At 36.4% G+C, this 24,581-nt stretch overlaps 1 protein-coding gene across 7 annotated transcripts in view; it reads right to left on the bottom strand.

Moving 5' to 3' along the window:
• Positions 1-2,236: 2,236 nt before the first annotated feature.
• AASDHPPT (aminoadipate-semialdehyde dehydrogenase-phosphopantetheinyl transferase) overlaps positions 2,237-24,581 on the bottom strand; it is a 28,450-nt gene continuing 6,105 nt past the window's right edge. For 2 of the 7 annotated variants that reach the window (XM_050332585.1, XM_050332586.1), the window contains exons 3-6: positions 17,321-17,442; positions 16,473-16,634; positions 9,130-9,207; positions 2,237-5,259 (exon numbers count right to left, since the gene is read on the bottom strand). In XM_050332585.1, coding sequence (XP_050188542.1) covers positions 5,101-5,259; positions 9,130-9,207; positions 16,473-16,634; positions 17,321-17,442 — 521 coding nt within the window. In that variant the 3' untranslated portion in view covers positions 2,237-5,100. The remainder of the gene's footprint in view (positions 5,260-9,129; positions 9,208-16,472; positions 16,635-17,320; positions 17,443-24,581) is intronic. The other 5 variants (XR_007630928.1, XR_007630927.1, XR_007630926.1 and 2 more) reach the window with 5 other exon arrangements.

Here is a 24,581-nt window from a genome sequence, read left to right as displayed (position 1 = left end):
GAACTGAATACCTGTAGGAAAATTCCATTTCTCTTACAAAGAGACCAGTGACCTCACTGAATAAGAAGTTCACTGTGCCTGTCACAAAAGCTCTCAACTAGGATGAGAAGCACACTTTACAACCAACAGATACACAGGCTGAGAATACACTAACCTGATGGCAGCCATGATAAATTACTGACAACTATGCTCCTGAAGCTGAGAAAAAATTACCTAAGTATCAGTCATGCAATCGATAGTTTAATATTCAGTGACATCAGTACTCATCTGAATGAGGCAATTCAAGAAATAATGAGGCTGCTTAAGAGCCATTTCAGCAGGAATATATACTCCACTCCTTTGACCAGAGCAGTGTCACGCTGCTTTGCACAACCAAGTGACCACCAGCTGTTCAAGCAGCAGCAGGTTTTGGATGAAGCACTGCCCTGTCATGTCCTTGCTTCTGCTGATGTGTTTTTATGAAAACCTCTGAGACTTACCATCCAACTTCAGCCTTTGCCATCATTTAGCAATGAAAAGGGCTACGAAGGGGCCTGGACAGCTAACATGCTCCGCAGGCACACAGGGGATGGACACATAGGGCACAGTCGAGCAGGAAAATGGGCAACTGGTTGACTTGTATGTAAATTCAGGGGCAAGCCAAGTTCCTGCTTTCTGCCTCTGGTCACAGACTCACATGGTTTAAGTGTGTGTAACCGGCTACTTAAGTGAAATTCAGCCTATTTCAAGATTAAAGGAAAGCAATTTTTAAGAACAATGAAGCAAGGCTGGAAACATTAAGCTACCGCAGCAAGAGAAACTCACAAGATAGTTGGGAAATCTTAACAGGGACTTTGAAGTGTGTAATATGGATACTGCTATTTAACCTTGAGGAGAAAAAAAATAAACCCAGTTAAAAGGACTGAAATAATTTCAGCTGCTTTGAGACCTTAGAGCAAAGCAGAACTATGAACTTCTGAGTTAAAAGTTAGCACTAACATACTTTGTCTTTTACATTTACTACTTATTATTTGCAGTACAACTTTAAAGTCTTAACATGTAACTCCGGTACTCATATTTTCCTTTAATTTACTAGGGTTTGGTAATAGCACCAAAACATTTTCTTCTCAGCTCAGCATCACCAACCTGCCAGCAGAATTTTCAGCACACTGAGACTAGCCCACTGAAAGTTGTTGCAGCAAAAGGAACTTCTGATGTGTTAGAGGTCCTGTGGTACTGAGGGCACAGAACAAGGCACACCAACGCACACAGAAACAGGATGAAATTGATGCACCAGCTAATTCAGGCTTTTTAACAGAAAAGGCAAGTTTGCAATGAAAATCTCAGTGCCCTTATCAAATATCTGACTAGACTCAAATGCCTGAATAAGTTTATGAGGTAATTACAAAATCCAAAGTGAGACATTTGTATATCTACAACACTGAAAGCCTAAACCCACAAAACTTAAATAAACCCTCACCCAAACCCTTTAGAGCTTTGCCATTCATAAGACCATTACTATTTACCAAAGCTCCATCTGTCTTTCCAAGTTCTGGCACTGCCTATAGGTCTGGCATTGCATCTGCTGGGAGTCTTGGTGTCAGCTTCCTGCCCAAAGCCTGCACCAGATGTCAACAGGCACCCCTAATTCCCTAGGGTGTATCTAACAAGGAAGTTTGGCAAACCTTTTAAGTACTCTAGATGCTGGAGATCAAAAGATGCATTTCAATTGAAATATCCATTTTCTCACTGTTTACAACACTGTGCAAGTTAAAAGTTCTTTTTCTGTGTGAAGCTCCTACTACAACCTAAAGAACCTTTGTGTTCTATGTCTTAATTAAAAAAACAAATCTTCAGATATCTTCTCATGTATGTAGGCAATGCTGTGCAGCACTGTAGCCTTGTACTTGAAAATGTGTATCTTCCTGTGAACTTTAAGCTTCACACTATTGCAATTTCGACCAAATAATGACACACTCACTCCTACAGAGAATTCTGTCAGTTATGCCAAGAAACAGGGTCGCATGTTATTAAATTAAAATTGTGGAAAGAACCAAGGAGCGGACAGCTGATCCAGACCTCTGAATCGTGATTCATCCAAAGGATACTATCAGGAGTATACAGTTTTGTGGCTCCATGAATTGTTTCCAAAATAGCAAGACAAGTGTTTCAGTAATCCCACCCATGTCTGGATCTAAATAATAGCAAGATAAAAAAATAACCACAAATAGACAACACAATTACAAAATAACCCAGTTTTTATTTCAGTAAAGAAACTATACTCAATCCTAGAAGAAATAAGTTTCATATATAGCATCTGGCCATAGAAAACTGCATGTACACCACAAGACAATAATATATTACAAAAAGTGACTTTTTGAAGAAAAAACAAAACACTTTTAAATTGTTTTCTCTCTTGAGAATTCAGAATTTATTTTCATGCCTATGTTTTCTATACAGAGTGGAGCAAGCCAAAATATCTAGCACATATTATGGAGGATAACGAAGCACATATTAGAAAGTCTAGACACCTGCAGAACTAGCTAGCAGTTAAAGAGGACAGGTTCTTTTAGACTTGATTGTATCAATTCTGAACCAAGAACCACTTATCTTTTTTGTAAAATGCAGTACTATAATCTTGCAAAGCTCCAACAAAGAGGCAGTCTATGCTGACTTGTTTAACTATCTTTTCCTTTCTATCTTCTTTGCAGAACATTGCTTTATTGCAGTGTCTTGGGTCAAGGTGGCTGTTTAAAGTTGAGCTGTTGCCTGGATTTTTCAAAAAACATATATATTACAATCATATATACACTACTTCTGTTGCAGCATCTATGATTTCTTGTCTAAGATAGCACACTTGATTAACATCAGTGCATTTGATCTCATAAGATAGTAACAATAAGCATCTTGTGTAAATTTATAGATTCCGTAAAAGGTTAGGAGTGCATTCTCATGATCCACTTTTCAAAGTTACAGATTTTCAAATCAAATGGTACTGGTCTCTTGTCACACAACTGTAAATTGTCTTGAACACAGTTCTGCCCCCTGAAGTTCCTAATCCACTAAAACAATTTTGATGCAAGATACAAAAAAGTTTGAACAAGGCAATATAATCGCAGAGACACAGAATATTCTCAGTTGGAAGGGACCCAACAGGACAATAGAGAGAATGGCCTGTACAAGATTGAACCCACAACCACGGTGTTATTAGCACAATGCTCTAACCAGACTGAGCTAATCAGGGTCCAAACTAAACCACATTTATTCCCTTTTGACAATCTTTTCACTGAAGACTAAAACTTTTAAAACTTTTTTTTAGATCAGAGACCACTTCCAAGTACTTCTCAGAAAACACTGGGTTGATACATAGTCTAGGCCAGCAAATCTGATCTAAATTTCTACTTGGAGAAACAGGAAAGCTGGGCATTCCTGTTCCACAGGGAAAAAGACTACCTAGCCACAGACCCTGCTGGAAAAGGCTCATGAAGCGCAGAGCTTGTGATTTTGCAACTTCTTACCCTCTAGGATCCAGGTATGTGATACGGTCATGCCAAGGACAGTATCTAGAAAACAAAAAAGATGAAGGAATGGAGCTCTGGAGAACATAAAGGTCCGAAGGCTTCTTGATGTAACAGGTACATTTCTTGCAGAACAATGATGGGAGACAGCAAAGGTCAGCTCAGCTGCACTGGACTTGGCCAACAACTTGAACTAGTGAGGGAAGCTGGAGCTGTGCTGGACCAGCATTTCTAAAACGGCAGAGGAACTCTGTAGCCATTAAGACCATATTGTGAGGAAAAGCAAGGAAGTCAGTGTTATGGGCATGTGTGGATATATGGCTCAATTATGTTTATAACACTGAAAAATGTGATGGTGAAATATAAAAACCCCTGAAACATTAATCTTAGAACTGTGAGATTAATTTATCTGTACACACTAACCACACTTGTTTCAATATGTGCCTCCATATCATAGATGCCCAGAAAAATTTCTGATGACTTTGAGAAGGATCATTCACATTCATAAGGAGTTGGAATGTCCTGTGGCCTTTTAGGAGTGTGCTTTTAGCTGGTAATTCTACAACTATCCAGCTGCTCTTTCTCACAGTGGTAAAAGGAAGTGTAACAGTTCTGTCCAATTTGCAGTGACATGAAACAACATGACTCAAGTGGCTCTTCACAAGGCATTTCCATTACCTAACCTCATTGCTGTCTAAGATTAAAAAGGAGATTAATCTTACTTTTCAAATAGTTCAGTGTAAATTAAAGACTTGGAAAAAATCCTAATGTGAGCAACTGCAATCTTCTACGTGATTCTGTCTGAACCACTGGAAACTGTGATTTTATTTCATGGAAAACTAACCAAAACAAACACTTTTTGTTTTGTAACCTTTCTAATTCAATACAGTTCTGAAAACTATCATATTCCTGGAAAGCAAACCAAGTGGAATTTTCTCATTTAATAAAATTTGTTTGTCCTCTACTTGGATGCAAGCACAATATTATAAATAATGTCATTAATACTTTTAAAACTCTTTCCAATGAAAGAAAAATTCTGGTTGGAGACACTGATTCCATGCAGAAATAACTAATCTCTAATATGAAATTTATTCCTTTATCACCAGAAACCTAGATCTGAAGTTTCTCTATTCATCTCACCCCATATTTGCAGTTCATTTGTACCCATTCTCTTGGCTTTATTCATCCATCTGAGAATAAAACCTTCATATTTGTAACAGAAAAAGCAGTATCATAATTTAAGCTTCAGCATAAATGAAGTATGGAAACACATTTTTATATACTAAACACTTGACTAATAAACATTATTGTACATCTGCTTTCTGTTCCTAGCATGGATAATTATCAAAGTGTGAGAACCACAGGCAAGGAGATGCAAAAAAGCATGTGGTCAACTTAGGCTTTTCATTCAGAATTCCTTAAGCAAGGAAACTTGTGTCTTCCTTAAGATAAAGCATCAGTTTTGAAAAGGTGAAAATCATGTTGTTAATTTAAATAATGAAAAACATGCTTCATCTATACAAGTGCACTTATTCCCATACTTGGAATTACGTAGAATAACAGCACAAAAACTTCGACAATTTTCTTTTTCTTGTAAACATTCTTATCTTGAATGTGAACTCTGTTTCGCTGGACTCTCCTGCTTTGAACAAAAATTGTCCCAGTATGCAGAATCCTCAGGTGCAACTGGAATACCAGATGCAACTAAATCTTCAAAAGTCAGTAATGTAAACTGTGGTGGGTTAGGCTCCGTGGAACATACCTAAAGGAAACACATATTAGCATAGCACAAATCAGTAAGTATCAATTTTCTTCCTGTAAAATTCTCTGTCCAGTTTAAACTACACATTGCTTACTGAAGAAGAAAGGAATTTGAGACCAGTGTCACTGCCTCTAATTTAGGCTACACATTAACTAATAGAAGCATTTGACAGGCCACACAGAAAAATCAAGTTTTCCCTTGAAACACAGTTTACAAACTGACAGAACAAGGGCTATAGAATGCTGTAAGTATGACAGAATGCGTGCTTAAGTAAAAGAAAGACAAACATCACCATCAAATAAACTGTACTTCATTCTCCAGCAGATATGATTATTTGAGACAATTACGTGAGGATTTATTCCACTAGAGGTGTGCCTATTCATAGTCTTTTTAATACCAGGAATCCTCTTGGTTGTGCATGCTTCTCTCAAACTCAAACACTACTTAAGAACTAAAGCTATCACAACCAACCCACAATTCCCCATGTTAAATCCACATTAAATGCAGACTGAGATACTGGAGATGAGAGTGTCATGGTCTCCATGCTACATTCATACCTCTGAGAAAAATCATATTTCAAAGAAAAAAAGATTTGTTGGTTGTTTTTTTTTTGAGCACATGTTACTGTGCAGCCTGTTGTATATGCCTTCTCCAAGTGTTGTTCCCAGACAGCAGGGCAAATAGTACAGCTTGCATGAATCCAACATAAATACAGCTGATTCTTCTAAACTGGCATTTGCTCGAACAACATATTCTTAATGTTTAATATCTGATAAAGTTCAGCAGGGCTCCTCTGCAGTGGGGATACTCTGTACATCACATAAACTGACTCATGTCTGATCAGACTAAGCCTACCCAAGTTCCTCTGGTGTGGCAGCATGACCCACTATCAGCCACTCCTCCCAGTTTGGTGTCACCAGCAAACCTGCTGAGGATGCACCACAGCACCATTATCCAGTTTCATTAATGAAGATGTTTAACGGGACTGGACCCAGTTTTGATCACTGGAGTACATCATTAGTTACTGGCCTCCAACCACACCTTGTACCACTATCACCACACTCTGGTCCAAAATGTTCAGCCCCTTTTCAATACATCTGCTCATCCAGTACATGCATCAACATTTCCAGGATCTTCTGAGAGAGAGTGGCAGAGGTAGAAAGTACTGAAATACAGGTAGACAAGATCTACTGCCCTCTCCTCACCTACCAGGTTGGTCATTTCATGGTAGAAGTTTACTAATCATGACTTTCTCCTGGTGAAGCTATGCTGACCAGTCCTGACAATTTCTTTGTCCTTGCTGTGTCTGGAAATGCTTTCCAGAATCAGCTGCTCTGTCACCTCTCCAGAGATGATACTTTATTCCTCATACTGTGTGGACTTACAGGCACTGTAAAGGTACCCCAGCACATTTTGTTCCTGGAGAAAGGCTGGGGAATTTGCTCATAATTGTACTGTATAGGCTCTTTCTTGCTTACGTACCAGTGCTGGAGATGAGCCCATCTAAGGTCTATTTTGAGGATTTTGTTGCCCCTTCCTGTCACATCAATGAACGTGGGTCAGTAAAAGTGTTTGAGCAGTAAGCTACTGTTAGGAATACATGCAGAGACAACAACATGGGTTTTGCTTGTTGTAACAGCACAGAAAAACCTTAAGTTGTCAATACAGACTGAAACCAGAAGTTATTGAGCTGGCTGTCAATTTTTGTCCTTACACAAAGGACACAGTGTTGAGACACTCCTGTTCATCTGACATTTTGGAGATGAGGTAAAGCTGCAGGAACTGTGCCTAGAGCCATGCAAGTGACATCATAGACGCATACCAAACATGAACAGATCTAGTTTGAACTTCAGCACATGCTTGTCTGAAGGCAAGTGTGTTCTGACTGAATTAATCTCAAGTCTTATGAAATTTAGCAAGTGACAGACAAAAAGATATTTTATAGCCTATATAGGAATTATAAAGAATTATAAACTCAGACCTCTTTCATTGAAATTTGCCAGAGATAACTGTCTAGATCTTGAAAAGAGTGCAGACACATGTTCTGTTTAAAGCATATAGCAGTCACTAGCAGACACTTTGTAAAGATTCTTGGAACTAGAGATTTTTAACTGGATTTTAATTGGATTTTACAGACCAGTGTAAAAACTGGTCTTTCCTGTGGATTGTAGGTACTTGCTATCACTCCAGGAAGAAAGCTGAAAGTATATGTTCTGCAAACAGGACATAATGAATTACTCCTGTGACTGCAGAGAGGGAACAGACTCAAACACTGACATCCTGGAACAATTGCTCATATTTAACAAGGATGAACAACTTTTTCTCTCAACACATCTAGCAAGACATTTAAAACAAAATCATTTTTACAGTTCTGTTACAGAGAGAAGGTAATTTTAATTTTCTCCATGTTCCTGTTAGAAGGAGGTCTAAAAAGGTACAGTGCAACAGTATATAAATTTTCACTTAATTTCCATACTGGGGAGTCACAGGATGCTCACTTGTCCTGCTTAAAATGACCTTTTTTCAGTGATTTGAGATAATGGAATTCAGGTCATCACAAATTTATTCAGTGGACAAGTATGCCTTTGAGATTTCTCTTGATTCAATGATTTTTCATCATAACTCTTGATATCATTACTATTCTTCCTATGATAACTTCAAGGTATGTGACAGTGGTGTGGAAGGTCAATACTTAAAAATCCTGGATTTTTGCAGTATACTTAGGTAGCTGTCTTTATAAATAATGGTCACCTTCTTTTCACCTCAGATTGATAATTATCAGCATTCCTGTCAGAAGAATGATATGCCATCCCACTGGGAACTTAAGTATGTCCTGTCTAACAGAATGAACATATTTTCTTAAAAAAGTATTTGTACACTGATTCAACACAGAAAATTCCCAAAGGCAGTTTATCTCTTTTTCTCTTTTTAATCTAACCCATACTAGTTAAAAGGTCTGCCTCTCTGTGTTATTCATGAACACAGACAGACTTTTTTACCATGACAGATGTGTGCATTACCACTTTTATGCTTTTATCCATTCCTACACTTTTTTTTCCTAGTTCCTGGGAGAACCTTTGTATTTAAATAACAGAAAACAACTAACCCATTTTCTTATGAGGAACTAGAACACCACAGAAAAATCTGGCAATTTGTCACACTCTCCTTTTCTGATTGTCTCCTATTTCAGCTACAACTTGCCAGTCTGCCTCTCCCTTAAATTTGACTTTTATTGCCATTTTATGACCGAGATCTTTGTTACATTGCACAGAAAATCCTGAAAAGCTTTAAAGTAGCTTTGTTCCTTCTCTCAATAGACACCACATGGAATGAAGACTAACACTGCTGTTCTTCCCATCTGTTGGTTGTTGTTGCTTTTCTCAAGGGTTATCTTGTCATAACGGTGTTTGAATGATGGATCTGCTCAGGGATACACGCACTGACAGTCCCCCATTAAAATCAACTTGGTGAGGTGTCGTACAAGTTTAGCAAGTCCAGATTGGTTCACTGTCTCCATTTCCCTCTGTGAAAACCATCTTTCCCACATGAGTACTAGCAGGCTGTGACAAAAATCACTTAATCTTCTCCTGAATGAACACACTGATCACGGTAACACATGCATTCCAGATTTGACATTATCTGTTGCTGTCCTCTGAAAGCATTTCTCCTTCCAAGACCTCTCCTGAAATAGACACAACAGAGCTGGAGGAAACAGTTCAAGTAATACTGTTTGGTTCTGGTTAAAACAGTGCTTAAAATAAGTTTTTTCCTTGGCCTTAAATCTGAGATAACACATTTTTAGCTACAGCATAAGAATAAGTTTATGTTCAGACGACTACTAAGACCTGAAACTGTTTCATAATTTCTTACATCAGAATCCTTTTGCACAAATCCCGCCTGTTTCCCGAGCGCCACTGCAACATGATGATGGTCATCTAACCGGGTTTCCTAGATAAGATGAAAAATGGCAATGTAAATGCATTTTCTTTACTCTGTTTTCAGCAAAGACTATATAAATGTTTAGAATATAGTTCAGAACAATAGCAGACCATAATTTAAAATACTTTAAAACAATAATGGGGGTTTTTTAGTAGTTTTTAGCAGTTTTGTTGGAGAGCTCAACGATGCAAACACATTAAAAAGTCAGCAGGGCTGAACTGATTACTATAAGTTATCGTCACCTCACCCATTTGTAGATACTTATATTCAAGTTGGTGACCTGAGCATTCCTTTACTAGTCCCTTCTAAGTCACAAACCATATAACCCATCTTAGCTATCCACTTTCTAGTGAGATGAACTGAACTTCTGGAAGGTACTCTGAAAAACAACGATTTAAGTGTAAACTTAAACCAATGACTCTCTTACTCTTGGGTTCAGATAGCAGGTAAGAGCACAACTTTAAATTCCCTACACACAATCAGAGCACTGCTATGTGTAAATACAAATCAATTTTTCTCAACATTCTTAGGTACCTAACTATGTATTTAGTGACAGAGCTTTTACCTATTTAATAGTTTCATTTGAAAGTGTTTTCCTCTACAAAGGCTAAGAATTCATCCTAAACAAATAAGGGGAGAAAATAAAATTTTCCTTGCTCTTTCATCCAAAAGTTTTCAAACAATTTCTGCACAGACTTTCTAAAACAGAAATCAAGAATAACAAGAATTTTAAATAGAAAACAATGATTTAGATATTGCCATTAATCTGAAAACCAGCTAGTCATTGAAATATTCTCCTGGGAGGTAAGACTGAATCTCCAGTTTTGGCTTCCTTGGGAAACATAATATAAAGTAAACATCATGATGTCCTTTTATTTCCTCTGACAGGTTGTTGGTTGTCTTGGGGTTTTTTTCCACTTTTAATCTAAGTAAAATGTCTTTTAAAACAATGGTGTCAGTCTGCATTAGGCTTCTATACAGTTCATCTACTACACAGAATTTTCAAATATTTCAGTTGCCAGGATACCATTTCTGTGATTCCCAAACAGCCCTATATATATAAAAAAAGTGCCAAGATACTCAGCTCAAACCTACGCAGCCCAGCTCAGCCAAGACAGCAGCTGCTCCAGGCATGTGTAGCAGCAGTACAGCTGCAGTGTTGGGGGACTGTTCTGGCAAACGTGGGTGCCTTGGCAGAGAGGTGCTGGTGAGCAAGTAGAGCTGTGTTTTTAGTTTGATCTCTTCAGCACCAAAACTGTGCCTATTCGACAGCTTTAGCAGTGAACTTTTTAACCCTCACCCACTTAAACACATGTGATGGTTTTGGTCTAGGCCTTCCTGGTGACCAGTTTGTAACCAAGGAAGTGGCCATGTACCCAGTATTCCATACGATTTTTACGTAAGTCAGAGTATAAATAAGGTGAAGATTAGAGACCTCGCTCTCTTCTCTTCCAGCGAAGTTCAGGAGCAGTAGGTATCACGTTGGTCTCGCTTATCTAAGGCTGAGGCCTGCAGCATCCACTGTCCTGCCATGTGGAGGTTCAGGGAGTGCTGGCCATGTCTGCCAATCCTGCTTTTCTAAGGGACGTGGTGAGATCTGTTTTGCTAGTTATTAGTATGTTCTTGAGTTTGATCGCGTATACCTGTTCTGTGTCCCCTTTTGTCCCTTTTTCCCCTTTCCCTATCCCTTCGGGGGGTGTTTGGATTCTCTTTTACTGTGTACATATCATCTTAATTATATATAACTGTAATATACGTAAATATTTATATTTTTATAGAAGTTTGGTTTCTTTAATTTTTATAATATCTTTTTTTCCTTTACCCTAAGGGAAGAAGGGAGGAAGGAAGGGGGCTGCTGCTGTGACTTTTGGGCATTTGGCAGGGAGCCAGGTCCAAATTATCACAACACAAAACATCAAGCTCATGTTGTTTTACCTTCCTGCAAAGTACTAGTAAGAAAATGACTATTTTAATTCTGTCTAGATTAGAAAAAATATTTAGTGATCATAAGAAACACTAACAAACCTACAGCATAAGCAGTATTTTCCATGACTGCAAGAGCTACAGATGTATTTACTGTGAAGTATTTTACTGGGTTTTCCGTCCCTTTACTAGGGTACAAAACTGAAAATAAAAGAATGAAAATAAAGAATGCTACCGTGGAGGTTTGATGAAATATAACCATTTGTACACAGTGTGCGCATTTCTATAACTTCATCAAAAATATAAAAGACTATGAAAATCAGATGCTCGATCAGGTGTTGCTAAATCATTTATATAGTTCTAGAGTGGTAGTGTTTTGTGTTTGTCTAGATGTAAAAATCACTACATTGAAGTTTTTTATCACTTAATTTCCCCCTTCTTTCAAACACTGTTTTCCTTTTTTTCTTGTTCAAGAGGTTAAAACCAGATTGGAACAGAGGACACAGTACAGCTCATTCAGCACTGCTTACTACACCTGTAGTCAGAGGTCTGCAAACAACTGTGTTATGGCTTTAAGTTAAACACATTGAATTTTCCTTTTATGAAGTCAACTAATGTATTACTTATTGTTTGAGCAAATAAAAACATATTATAGATAGTATTTTAAACACCATTAATAATGTTTTCTCAGTTCAAAGCTGTGTTTAACAGACAGTGACTCTTTAGACAGACCATTCCCTGAAGAGACCCTGCTCAACGAACAGTGAATTTAAAATGTTCCAGCTCATTTATTTCCTATCTTCTCTGTAGTCACAAAAGAATTTTCAGCATCTTGCAATAAAACATAGTAAACTATGTCCTTCATCTATCTTTGTTGTTTCAGAGAAACGTAAATCCAAATGAAATTGGAAGATCTTTCCTGGCTCCTACTAGTGGCCAGCAAAAACCTTAAGCTACAGAGTTAATGAAACATACTGAAACAGCAGATCAACTTGCCTCCCTGGAGATATTGCTCTACCAGCTTGTAAAATTAATATCTTAAAGGGAAATAGATGAGAAAACAAAAAGAGGACAATCGTACAGAATTCCTTTGAGGTAGAGAGTTCATTTTGTTAAGATTCCTCTCTATAAACCAGAAAACATATAATGGAGGAAAATTGTTCTCTGCAAAGAACAGAAGTGTTACTAGAACTGTTCAAGCTACAAGCAAACTGAGACTTATAATGATATCATTTCAAAGACTTGGCGGAATGATGTGTCTGGGATTCAAATCATTATGAATTCACTCAACAACAGACAGCTTATGAGGAAACTGTACCTTCCCAGACAGCAGAATTGATAGCTGCGTGAATCAAGTCAGATTAGCTAGTCTTATAAATAAAACTTTCTATTCCTATTTATTCCTGATAATGCAACAGGATTAATTTCTCTTACCAAAGGTGAAAGATGTCAACTACAGTTGCACACCAGCAATTACTAAATACGTTTCAAATTGACCCAGGTAATCTTTGAAATTCATGTTATGGAAGTAAAGTATTTGCATATAAACAAACCAAGAAAATATTTGTTGTGAAAAAATGCAAACAATTATTTGTGCAGCAGCAGTGATGCCAAATGTCTCTTAATCCCAGAGCAACGTTTATGATAAATTGTGTGCTTCCTTTATAAGGTAGTTGTATACAGAATTGAGGTAGGTACCACAACAGAAATGTCGTGTACCTCATTTAAGATTCTTCTTCAATATAGATCCCAGAACATGCTCTCCAGCCATTCTTCCTTAAAAACTGTACACAGTCACAAATACATTTAATATTTGCAAACCAATAATTTGGATTTTTTTTTTTTCAAAGAATGGGTTACATTGGAAGGGACCTTAAAGATCATCTTGCTCCAACACCCATGCCATGGGTAGGAACACCTTCCACTGATGAAGTTGCTCAGGGTCCCATCCAATCTGGCCTTGAACACTTCAGGGATGGGACATCCATAGCTCCTCTGGGCAACCTACTCCTGTGCCAATATCTGTTTCCACATACAAAACACATATATATACAAAATAAACTTATGTTTATGTCTTTAAATTATAAAGCTTCTCATAATTGTTTTCAATGAACTTCTTTCACTCTTACTGAAATTAACTACTACTTCATTCTTCTTGTGGTTTAACCTAGCAAGCAGCTAACACCACAGAGCCTCCTCACTGGCAGAGCATTATGAGGAACTAAAGAGTTCTTGACTTAGTGTTTCAGTGTGTTATCAACACTGTTCTCATCCTAAATTCAAAACACAGTTTTATGCTGGCTACTAGGAAGAAAATTAATTCTACCTGAGATGAAACAAGGACAATTCTCCAAGTTTATTTTTTTCAGAGGAAGTAAATGGAGCATACAGAATTACCCATAATAATCATCATCATCATAATGACTCCATCCTAAATTAACACTCTGACACAAATATTGTTATCACTCTTCACTGGGTTAGTTATCTTTTAATTATTGCTAAACAAATTCACCTTTTTAAAATGAGGAAAGCATACACTATCTATATGATTAAAGCATATTTAATACACATAGTAGACATATCTCAAAATTAAATTGATGTTTTAAAATGAAATTTTACAGTATTTTTTCTCCTACTCCTTCCGAAGCAGTTGAAGGGAATCTGAGTAGCAATCTCTAGAGTACTATATGAAAACAAGTGCCTAAAGCTAAATCATTCCATCAAGATCAAACAAGAAGAGGCTGTTTCTGAGCTACTACCTTCCATCCAAGCTCAAAAATATATGAGCAGTGGAGGGTAAAGACACTTAGAGCAAAACTAAACCTGTGGTAAAGGGCCCACAAACAGTCAACTATATAACAAAGTAGTTGGTTTGGACTCACAATAAAGTAATTTTTTTTTTAAAATGTTCACAGAAAATTCTATCTCAAATATGGTTTGGCTTTGCTCTGACTGTGAACAGTGACAGGGTGTCTGAACAGTGTCAACTTTGATTTGGTCTGATTCATTAGTATTTCTCTTGACCTTTTAGGCATGACAAGTATAAGGTGGTGGATCTTTTTCTAGTCTTTATGCATTTAAGTTGTCTTTTTCACATTACATGGCACTTACTGAAGGAGATTTCAGAATATTTTGTGTAATTTAAATGGATAAAATACCCTTTGTTTCTCTCTTCCGTTTTTGGTAAATTAGGTTGTTTAAAACTGAAATGAGGCAATCCAAAACACTGGAAAATTTTAATTTTAAACAGTGTCTAGCTCTCTTTGATCATCTCCTATCATAAAGATATAGGCAGATCTGACAAGCAAAACTGATACCATTTTTCTTTTTCTTTATTTGATAGAAAAGCTTCCTCAAACTCAATAGGGAACCCAATGAAAATACTGTATCAGTAATATGTAATCTTACAGGTAATTTTAATGTCTGCTCCTGGGTGACTCTCAGATTTCTCAAAACTTAGTGTTTTCGATTAACAAGTTATTTCAAGAACCTGGCCCAAGGCCAAATAGTGAATCAAGAAAAGGACTTTTCTGAGTAGGAAAATGGACACAACATTAAAAGAAACTTGAGAAAAGACAAAAAAGTAAAGCAATGCTTAATTTTAGGCTGGGGATTGGTAACTGAATTTTCTTCATTTCATTTTAATAAATGTTGATATTTAAATAAAATCATATCCAAATTGAGCTTGTATTTAAATGAAACTTGATATTAAACCCTTCTTTGAAATACTAGAATTTGCCTCATTATAAGCCTTCGCTGTTGGAAGCAGGAAGACAAATGTGGAAGTGGAGACATTCCTCAGACAAAAATTACATGAATCTTCCAGCAGTAATTACTAAGTAATAATGAAAAATGAAATAATTAGAAAGCATTTAAGTATTACAGGGAACTATCTACATCATCATCATGCTATTTTAGTCAATCAAGCATAGGCATGTCGTCAAAGACCAAAATTAGGAGTTCCAGAAATCAATCTAAAGAGCTACACCACAATAGTACAGAAAGCATTCTAGTACAAGATGAGTCACAGTCTTTTCCAAGATTTTCTTTTCCCAGTGTGTAATTCCAGCCAGTGAATTTCATGATATACTGAGATTGCCGAACTATATAGAAATTGAGTAAGAAGGTTGATTTAATATGGATAGACTTGTAAAATAATGCAAAACCAAAAGTGGATTGGAATTGCTGAATGGAATGAACTGTGAAGAGATAAACTCGTAGTACAAGTTAAACATTACTAGTTCATTCATTCTTTTATACCACATGCACAGGACACATGTAATTTGTATACTAAACAAAACAAGCACATAGCAGAAATCTATTATTTAGACAGCTCTACTGAAACAGTTGTCTCCAACAGCCCAGATATTTTCAAAATGTAAATGTGTATTTGAAACTCAATATGCTTGCTCAAAAGTGGACTTTGTTTTTTTACATTTCTTCCTTTAAGTGGTTAAATGAACATGCCTCTGAGGTGTAGAGAAATGGCATTGTGATTTGTTTTTAAAGCTCAGTTTCTTGGGGTAATTAAATAATTTGAGATCATTGCATAGATTCAGAATCATTTAGGCTGGAAAACACCTTTAAGATCAGCAAATCCAACTGCTAACCCACCACTGCCAGGTACACCACTAAACTATGTCCCCATCAGTTGTTTCTCTATATATCCTTTAAACTTTTAAATGATACCAGTAATTTCCTATCAAATCTAACAGGATAGATGTTTTAGTGATAAGCCTCAATAACCTTGAAGAAGGAAAACAAAAGCCCAAACCCCAACGCTCAGATAGAAGATTGAGCCCAAACTGATGCTCCAGTTAAGCAAAAGCAAGTTTTTTCATCTATCCACTCCCACAGACAGCAGCCATTTCAAACTCACAAAAACACATATTTTTGTATGGACAAGAAGTAAGAGCCCAATGGAACTGAAGACACCTCCTCCATTTCAAACATCTAACCTAAACACTAATGGAGTTGCTTAATCACTAAGCCTATTCTAGACCAACTGATGAAGACCTTTAAAGTCTTAGACACTGTTTAAGAAGACAGGTCTAAATATATTTCAGTGAACTTCCTGCACACCCTAGGATGAATTCCATAGAGTGCAAGAGACATATTCCAGGAAAAGAAAAAATAAAAAGCCATTATAATGAATATATCCATGGGGTGTTTTTGCAATCATTAAAAATACCTTAAATTGCTGCAGTTTTATAACCTAAATTTTGACTGATATATGCTCACTGGTTTTATACAGAGTAAAGGTGTGAAGTGGCAATTAAAAAAAAATCAAATATGCAATGCAAACATAGGGAGTCAAGACTGTTTATCCTTAGTGAAAAAGTATTCCTTACCTCAAATGTCCACTCCTCTTCTTTTTCTCCATCCAGAAGCATTTTTGTCTCCTTATACACCTTCCCTATTTCCAGTTGCAACGGGGACACATTAAACTCAATCCTTTGCAAGTTAAAGCCAATTCCAACTCCAATGGCCTTTAAGAAGCTTTCCTTTAAGGCCTAAAAGACACAATAAGTGTACTTTATTCATACTGTTTTCAAACTGTTCTAAAAACATTACTTCTGACTACAAATTGTAGACAATATAAATTTAAGACTTATACTACTCTAAATGTGAGGGTAGGCTGATGCAATTATCAAGGGAAAAAGTTATCAGCATTGTTAATACCCAGCCTAACTTTCTGAATTAAAATAAACATGAAACTGGAATTACCCAGTGGCACAAATAGATATGAACCCTCTACCTTCTTCTAGCTATGTGTTTAAAAGTAGTAATAAAACCTAGAAATGTCAGCTGTCAAAGTTATTCTGATATTAAAAAAAATCATTAAAATATCAAAATTATTTTTATCTTCACATGAAATGGTATCAGGTGGCACCAGGAGATTTAGATTGGATATGAGCAAAACCTTCTTCCCTGAAGAGGCTTTGAAGCATAGGAACAGGATGCCCAGAGAAGTGGTTGAGTCATCATCCCTGGAGTTCTCCAAAAGATGGGTAGAGGTGGTGCATAGGGACATGATTTAGCACTGGATTTGATGATCTTAGACATCTTTTCCAACCTAAACCATTCTATGATTCTATGCAACTATAAAAAGTAACATTATTACTATGATGAAAATAATAAGTTACATCAAAAAATAATGTGCATGTTTGAAGAGTATAAATAGGGAAAAAAGTATTACCCAGTGCCGATAAAACATATCCAGCTGCATCCATTCATTACTCATAGACTTGATTACATCCCACTCTGTCTCAGTAAACTGTCGCTTCATGATGTGAAAGAAATTTGGAATGGAGCTACTACCTATAAATTAGACAGAAATATTTACAGAAATTTTAATAGAGTAGCAATAATAAGCAAATGGATTATCTCATGTTATTTCACCAGAAAAAAACTCATAAGAAAAAAAATTTATGAACCAACTCTGCTCTACAACTTGAATTTATACAGCCTCAAAGCAGCGAGCTGATGATTTTTCAGGACACAGTATGAAAAAAACACATTTAAATAGCAGAATTGCTGTATTAAAAATGTGAAATTATGTATTTCCAGGATTCTCTAAAAAGCAAAGTATTTAACCAGTGCTGATTTTACATATACATAAATATATTATATTAGCTACAAAAGTAGTATATACAGTCTCTGGCATCTGACAGCTTGGTCTAGTAACATTTTAAAAAACAGCATGTTTGTCAAAATTCATCAATTCTGCCTCCTGCTCTAGGATGCTGTGATGCAAAAGAAACCCTTTTTTAAGCACTTGTTGAATATAGTCTCCCAAAGTTATCACACACATATTAAGCCTTTTGGATTGAATTTATTCTGCAAGGAAAATGGGGGTGGAGAGGTGCCCATAATAACAGTAAGATATATACCAAGGAAAAAGAAAAATCCCCCCCAAAAAAAACCAACCTCAAATCACTAAACCTTCAAATCCTTAGATTAAATTTAAGCTTCCTCAGGGGCTATATCAGTTTTCCCCACCAGTCTGAATTTACTTTGTAGAAGACACTACAGATTGTGTGGTTATGTTGATCAATGGCACTTCTATAATACACTGGAAGCTACAGACCTCATTACATGCTTGGCTGCTCACCCAAGAGCCTATATTAATTAGCATACCATGGAATCTGTCCAGTTTGGCTTACTGCTGGCTAAAGAGACAATGGCAGAAAACAGTCTATTTTCTTTAGTAGGGATAATAAAAGTCTGGATAGAGGCAGTTCCTATTATTGCATAACCAATTATTGCATCAAAAAATTTGTTTCAATTTTCTTATTAAAAATAAAATATTAGTCATATTTAATCTAACAAACAGCCAGCCCTCCTAATACCACACTAGTTTTAGGAACCCATCACCAGATAATGGCTTAACAAAGATGTAGATTCTAATCACACCTGGGCCAGTAATTCTGTGAGTTGACTATTAGCAAGGAACTTTTTTTCCCTTCACTAATGTTTGCTATCTTAAACCAAGGATAAGTGTATTAACCCTTCTCTATAAAGTGGTTGTCTTCTATAGATATCTAAGCACTAAATAAAAACAGGTATTGACAGCAGGAATAATTGATCTGAACAGACTAATTTCACACTAAAGCACACATTCAGGTTTTCTCAATTTCCAAATCACACCATAAAGTGTTACCTGACAAAGACATTACACAAGAAATAGCAGTGACATTTCAGAGATGCCCTCAATTGCATTTATAAAGTGAAGAAAACATCTTAAACCTGAAATTTTGTTGACAGTTGCAGTAGCCAGCTAATGGAATGATCCAGAACAATCTATGGACAAAACTATCTTTTCTCTCTGGAGAGAGAAAAGCAACCACAATGTTAAGTATGCTTTGATGAATTACCAAGACAAATGCCATATCCATCTACTTACACAATCCCACTTCCATGAAACAGTGAAAAACCACAAAAAAAAATTGTTGAACTTGGAGAAAGGTATTTTCTTTCATCTCTCTGCATTTATATGACCCATTTTAGAATCAACTGTGTTAATATCTGCTCCAAACAATCCATTTTTTTCTATTATTTTCTGGAGTATTTAAGACAACCGTGGTAAGGCTCCAGCCTCTTCTCGTGATTCAAACTATAAAACATTCCAGAATATCCTGATGCACCCTTCCTCCGTCATCACTTTCAGAGAGCTCTCCTGCTTTCAATAGTCCAGGGCTACTCACACCACCAGAGAAAACCATCCAAGACTATCCATAGTACCTTCAGCACCTAGAGGCATATAAAGGCTCCTGCATCATCAGTCCTGCCATCTAAACTTTATCACACAAGGTGAATACATTTGGATTTGAACTGTTTAGTACACTAAGTGTATATCAAACCCATATGCTACTGATATGGGTTATTTCCTTTTTTTTTTTAAATATTTCTTTAATTGTTCATCTATGCTTCTTGACACTTCTGTTCAGACTTACATAGAACTTTCCCATCCACTCCAGCCGTTTGTCACATTCTTCCTCTGAAAACCTCAGGCACCACTTTGTCCTTAAGTGCCCTCCCCTCCTGTCTCCTTATTGTAGTACAGTTGCTTTGCTCTGAGGAATGGATCAGGTTAGAGGACCTAGGACTACTATTCTCCATAAATTACTAGCAGTACCACAGCCTGCCTAGTCCACTTCCCCATCTTTGCTTCAGCATCAGAGGAAGATTCACAGAATCTTGAGGAAAATTTAGGTTGAAAAAGACCTTTGGAGATCACCTGGTCCAACCTTCTGTTGGAAACCAGAGCCTTATGCTGGGTTACCCAGGGCCTTGTCAAGCAGAGTATTTCACCCCTTCTCTGGGGAACTTAGTCCAGTGTTTTACTGTTCTCATGATGAAGAACTGTTCTACAGAGACGCAATTCCCCCTGAATCAACCTGGGGCTGTTGCCTTTTGCTCTGTTACTGTTCATGCTCATGAAGAACCCTGTGTAAATCATCTTTACAGTTACCTTTCAGGTATACTGTGATTAGATTCCCCTCCTCAGGACTTTCACCTCTTCAGGTCAAACAAACACAGCTCCACCAGCATTTTTACATAGGTCAAGTCTCCAACCCTCTAATCACCTTGATGGTTCCTTCACTAAATTCCCCTCAATTTTACCATGTCTCCCATGACCTGGCAGGTATGAAGGAGACAAAACTAAACAGTAGAAAGTTTCCTTTCAAATGCTAGCTATTTTGCTTCTAGTTTGATTAAAAAAACCAAAAAACAAAACACACAAAAAACACCAACAAACAAACCAACCTTCTCAAATGTACTTGCCACAGTTTACAAAAACTTTCTTTCAAAGAATGGGAACAACTCCCATACAGCAATTATTCATTTGGTTTTAAATTTTTATATCCAAAGTACCTCCTATTTGTCAACTTGTTTCAGAAATAAACTCACATCTTAAATAAATACTTCTTACTTACCCATGCCAAGAAACAGAACTCTTCAAAATCTACATAGCTTCTTTCCAATACAAATTGAGAAACAAACTCTTTTAAATGCTGAGCAGAATTTTATTGCCCTTGCTGATTTTAAAACACATTTTCATTTGTATATGCTTTTATAATTCAATTCTTTTCTTACCTTCACACAAACTGTTGTGGATTCTTTTTATATTTGATTATAAGAGCTAGTATTCTAAAAGCACTTTTTCTAGTCTGCTGTAAACTTCACACTTCAGCCTGCGAGCTCTGAATACTGGAAGCAGTTTTTGCTTCTACATTGGATCACCTTGCTGAAGAGAACTCTAATAAATCTAACCAAAACATACTACAGTTTCCTTTCATAACATTCAATTAACCAATTTGTCCCAGTATCTAATTGCCTAAGAAATACAAACCTGTACTTTCTTTTGCATTAGACAAAACTGACTGGATGGTTTAGTTATTCAGTGGTCTAATTTTAAAAAGTACTTTTTCCCTGGAATGTTTTAGCACTGCCTCCTTCCCATAACACTCATTAACTAGCAAGTAAACATGCTATATACATATAGGTGAGCATGTTCATATGTGTGTATATGTGTGTGCATTTTGGATTTTTTGCAATAACTACTTACATTGCAATACATAATGTCATTTTTTCTACTGCAATGAGAACTGGGTATTTTATCAATTTTTTTAAAGACTAGGCAACAAAAATCTGCTTTTCATTTTCTCTTTAGAACAGCAAAACCTTAGATCAGATATAAAAGACTGATTTTAAAAACATGCAGGAGTGAAGAGTAACAAAACAAACTATGTTCTCTAGTCCTGTATACAAATGTGCTTTAGAAATAGTACATAAATACAGGGTAATTTCCTCCATTTTTCCACCTGCTAAAGAAGCCAAACAAGCTGCCTTTGTAGGAAGATACAAGACAACCAGAAATACGATCATTTAAATTATGATGCTATCAACAGCAAAGATTGCTATCCAGGTGGCTAATGCAGAAATCTTCATACTATTTTGTTTACACTGTTACAAACATCAGGTCAATCATAGGTCTGCTTTCATAATATAATGTACATTTAAAAGCAGGGTACAAACTTGTACCCAAAGTTATTAAAATCATGACACACCTTCTCAAAAATAGTGAGAAGAGTAGATGACTGATTGTCTTCAGTTTTTACCAGGTTTACAGTTTTCAAAGTGTTTGGGTCACAGTTGGTTCAAATTATTTGCGTCACAAACTATCTAGCTTATATTGTGGTCTATATCCTGCACTATGGAAATTCAGATCTAAAAGCTACCACTGCCAGCTCATTGATTCACTAACCCCCTTGAAAAACAAAGCAAACAAATAAAAACAAACCCAAACAAGCACTCAAACCAAAAATACAGTACCAACCCCCAGAACGTTAACAGGCTCCTCATTGCAGAGAAGAAATAGGTCAGTGATCAAGAACTAATATCTAATCAATACAAGTTTTACTTTCAGACGGCAAATAGGCAAAGTGGCAGTGTGACACATTCTACCTTGCAAAATGAAGAACTGAAGCATGAACAAATCAATCTACTTAATAACATGAAACACACAGGCTAGCTATGAATCTTGCAAAATAACAAACTGTATCAAATGAATGTTTCAAGCCCTGGACTCCTGGTCTGGCAATCCTTTTGGTGTAGACACAAGCCATATTTGATCATATTTTACTAATCTCTAAAGGAAACCAAAGTGAACTGATACAGAGAAAATATTTTTTTCTACAACAGATGCCCAAGCCCTAATTGTTTTTTGATACCAACTAACCCTTGTACAGGTGTTTAGAAACTGACAACAGAGGGCAAATAATTAAGAAGATAAATGACTAACTTAGAAGAACCAGATAGAATATTAATAAAGCATGTTTTTTCAACTTACTAGGTCATGTAGCTTTACTGTGAATTAGAAATTGGATTTATGTTCTCCAACCTCTACACTTCCTGCCAGTATCCTGCAATTCTCCAAATGATATGTATGTTAAACATTCATTCTTGTCACGTAACTACTGAGGTACCTTGGGGTACCTCAGAGAAGCAGCATTAACTTTAGAATGGCTGAAAGTTTGACATTGCTTCCTATGAATTGCTCAACATTTCCCAGACTGTAAAGATGGAAAAGTCATAAAGAGACTGAAATAATTTGATAGTGTTTGATATTTTCTCTGCAGTTAGAATCATTAAGTCTTTTCAATATTAGAGAAACTGCTAAGGTTTCAATAACATTACCGTGGTTGAGTCTAACAGCAGTGATGAACGTTTAAGTAAGCTGCCTTGATACTCAATGCCAAGCAGAAGAAAATAAAGAGTCATAATGGCTGAGATACCCCTACCTTCAAAACTTCACTGGAGAAATACCAGTTTTGACACAGCTACGACTTAGATAAAAAAACCCTGAAGAAAAGTCACAAGTTGTTAACTGGATACCTCATATCTGATCAATTTATAGACATGTAGAGTATGATCTGCAACATATTTTATACTTTTTGTCATTTGTTCTGAAAATAAATTAAAAAACTACCAGATGTTCTCAAGTTTTTTTCAGACTACAGCATACTTTTACATGCTCTTTCTATTCCAAACATTCAACTGTAATATATACTTGCCATTGAAGAGCTTGGAGACATAAACACACCTGGATGCAAGCTCATGGTTTTAGCTTGCTTCTGAGTAGAGAAAATAAAAGTATTTAAAATATACAGGGTCTTAATCACTAAGATAATTCAGGAACCCCAAATTCTTTTAATGAAATGTACCTATAATAATAGCAAAATAGTAATGAGCAGTAATATAAGAAACCTATTCTTAACTTGCCTTTGCCAATGATTATACCTTTACTAGCTTAAGGGCTTTCCACAGCTCGTGGAGCTCTGGGTAACCAGAATATTTCAGCAAAAAGGTAAATTACCCCATGAAAATGGCATTTAATTAGTTTTCCACTACAGAACATATCAAACAGTTAAAGCAATCATTCCATTGTCAGAACAGCAGCAGGAACTCTTCTTCCTTCCAACACTTGAGATGCATCACACTAAAAATAAACACAAAATCCCAAAATCTAAATAAACATAAAAATGTACTTTCTTTCACAAAGCAAGTTGTGAGGACCCAGATACAGATGTAAATGGAAAAGTCAAAAGAGTCAAACATGTTGAGATCTCTTTAAAAGTTACAGGCATTTAGGAACATAATATGTTCCTCACTACATCTTCTGATATTCCTTCAAATAAAACAAAAATGTTGCTAGTGCAATAGCTCCCACATATATATCTGAGCATCTATAACCTTATAGTACAGTAGTACTAGCAAACCACCAGAACTCTCAGACGTTACATTTTATGCCATAACATATTAAGGGTCTTTCTACACATTCAGAAAGATTATACCAACCAAAACCTTTGGTAATTAATCCTTTGCTTAAAAATTAACATTTTAAAGAAAACATACCACTCAATACAATTTATTATTCCAAGAAAACGGGCAAAAGAAAAAAAATTTAATCACAGTATCAAATTTTCCTTTCAGTTTATCAAGCAGGAAAAGGTAGGTGCTTTAACAAAAGTGTCATCATAGGGAGAGTAGTAGCAGTCCCATCTTAAAAAAACCAGTACCACCACAATGCATAGGGGTGCACTCGAATCAGTTTGGTACTTGTTATATAAAACGTTATACTCAACAAAACTGGGAGGGGGAAAGCCAATTTTCAGTTCCTGTCATCATCTTCCACATGAATTTCACTATATAATCCACACTTTCTAACACCTCCATGATCTGACTAATGCAGTTTGTTTCCCTCCTTGAGAAGGCTCTGCAACCTTAGAAAGCACAAGCTGATTCAAACTGAGCTAGTTTCCCTGAAGAAGTCTGATAAGAAATCCCATATTCTAGGACTATGTCCTTTTACACCATGATATCCTACTGCAGTAATGAATCCACTGAACAAAGTTCCTCATAATGGCAGAAACTGGGACAGTGCACAGAAGCCT

The sequence above is a fragment of the Myiozetetes cayanensis genome, unplaced genomic scaffold, assembly GCF_022539395.1.
Source record: "Myiozetetes cayanensis isolate MyiCay16 unplaced genomic scaffold, myiCay2020 scf5-8, whole genome shotgun sequence".
NCBI lineage: Eukaryota > Metazoa > Chordata > Aves > Passeriformes > Tyrannidae > Myiozetetes > Myiozetetes cayanensis.
This window is presented reverse-complemented; position numbering and strand designations above follow the sequence as displayed.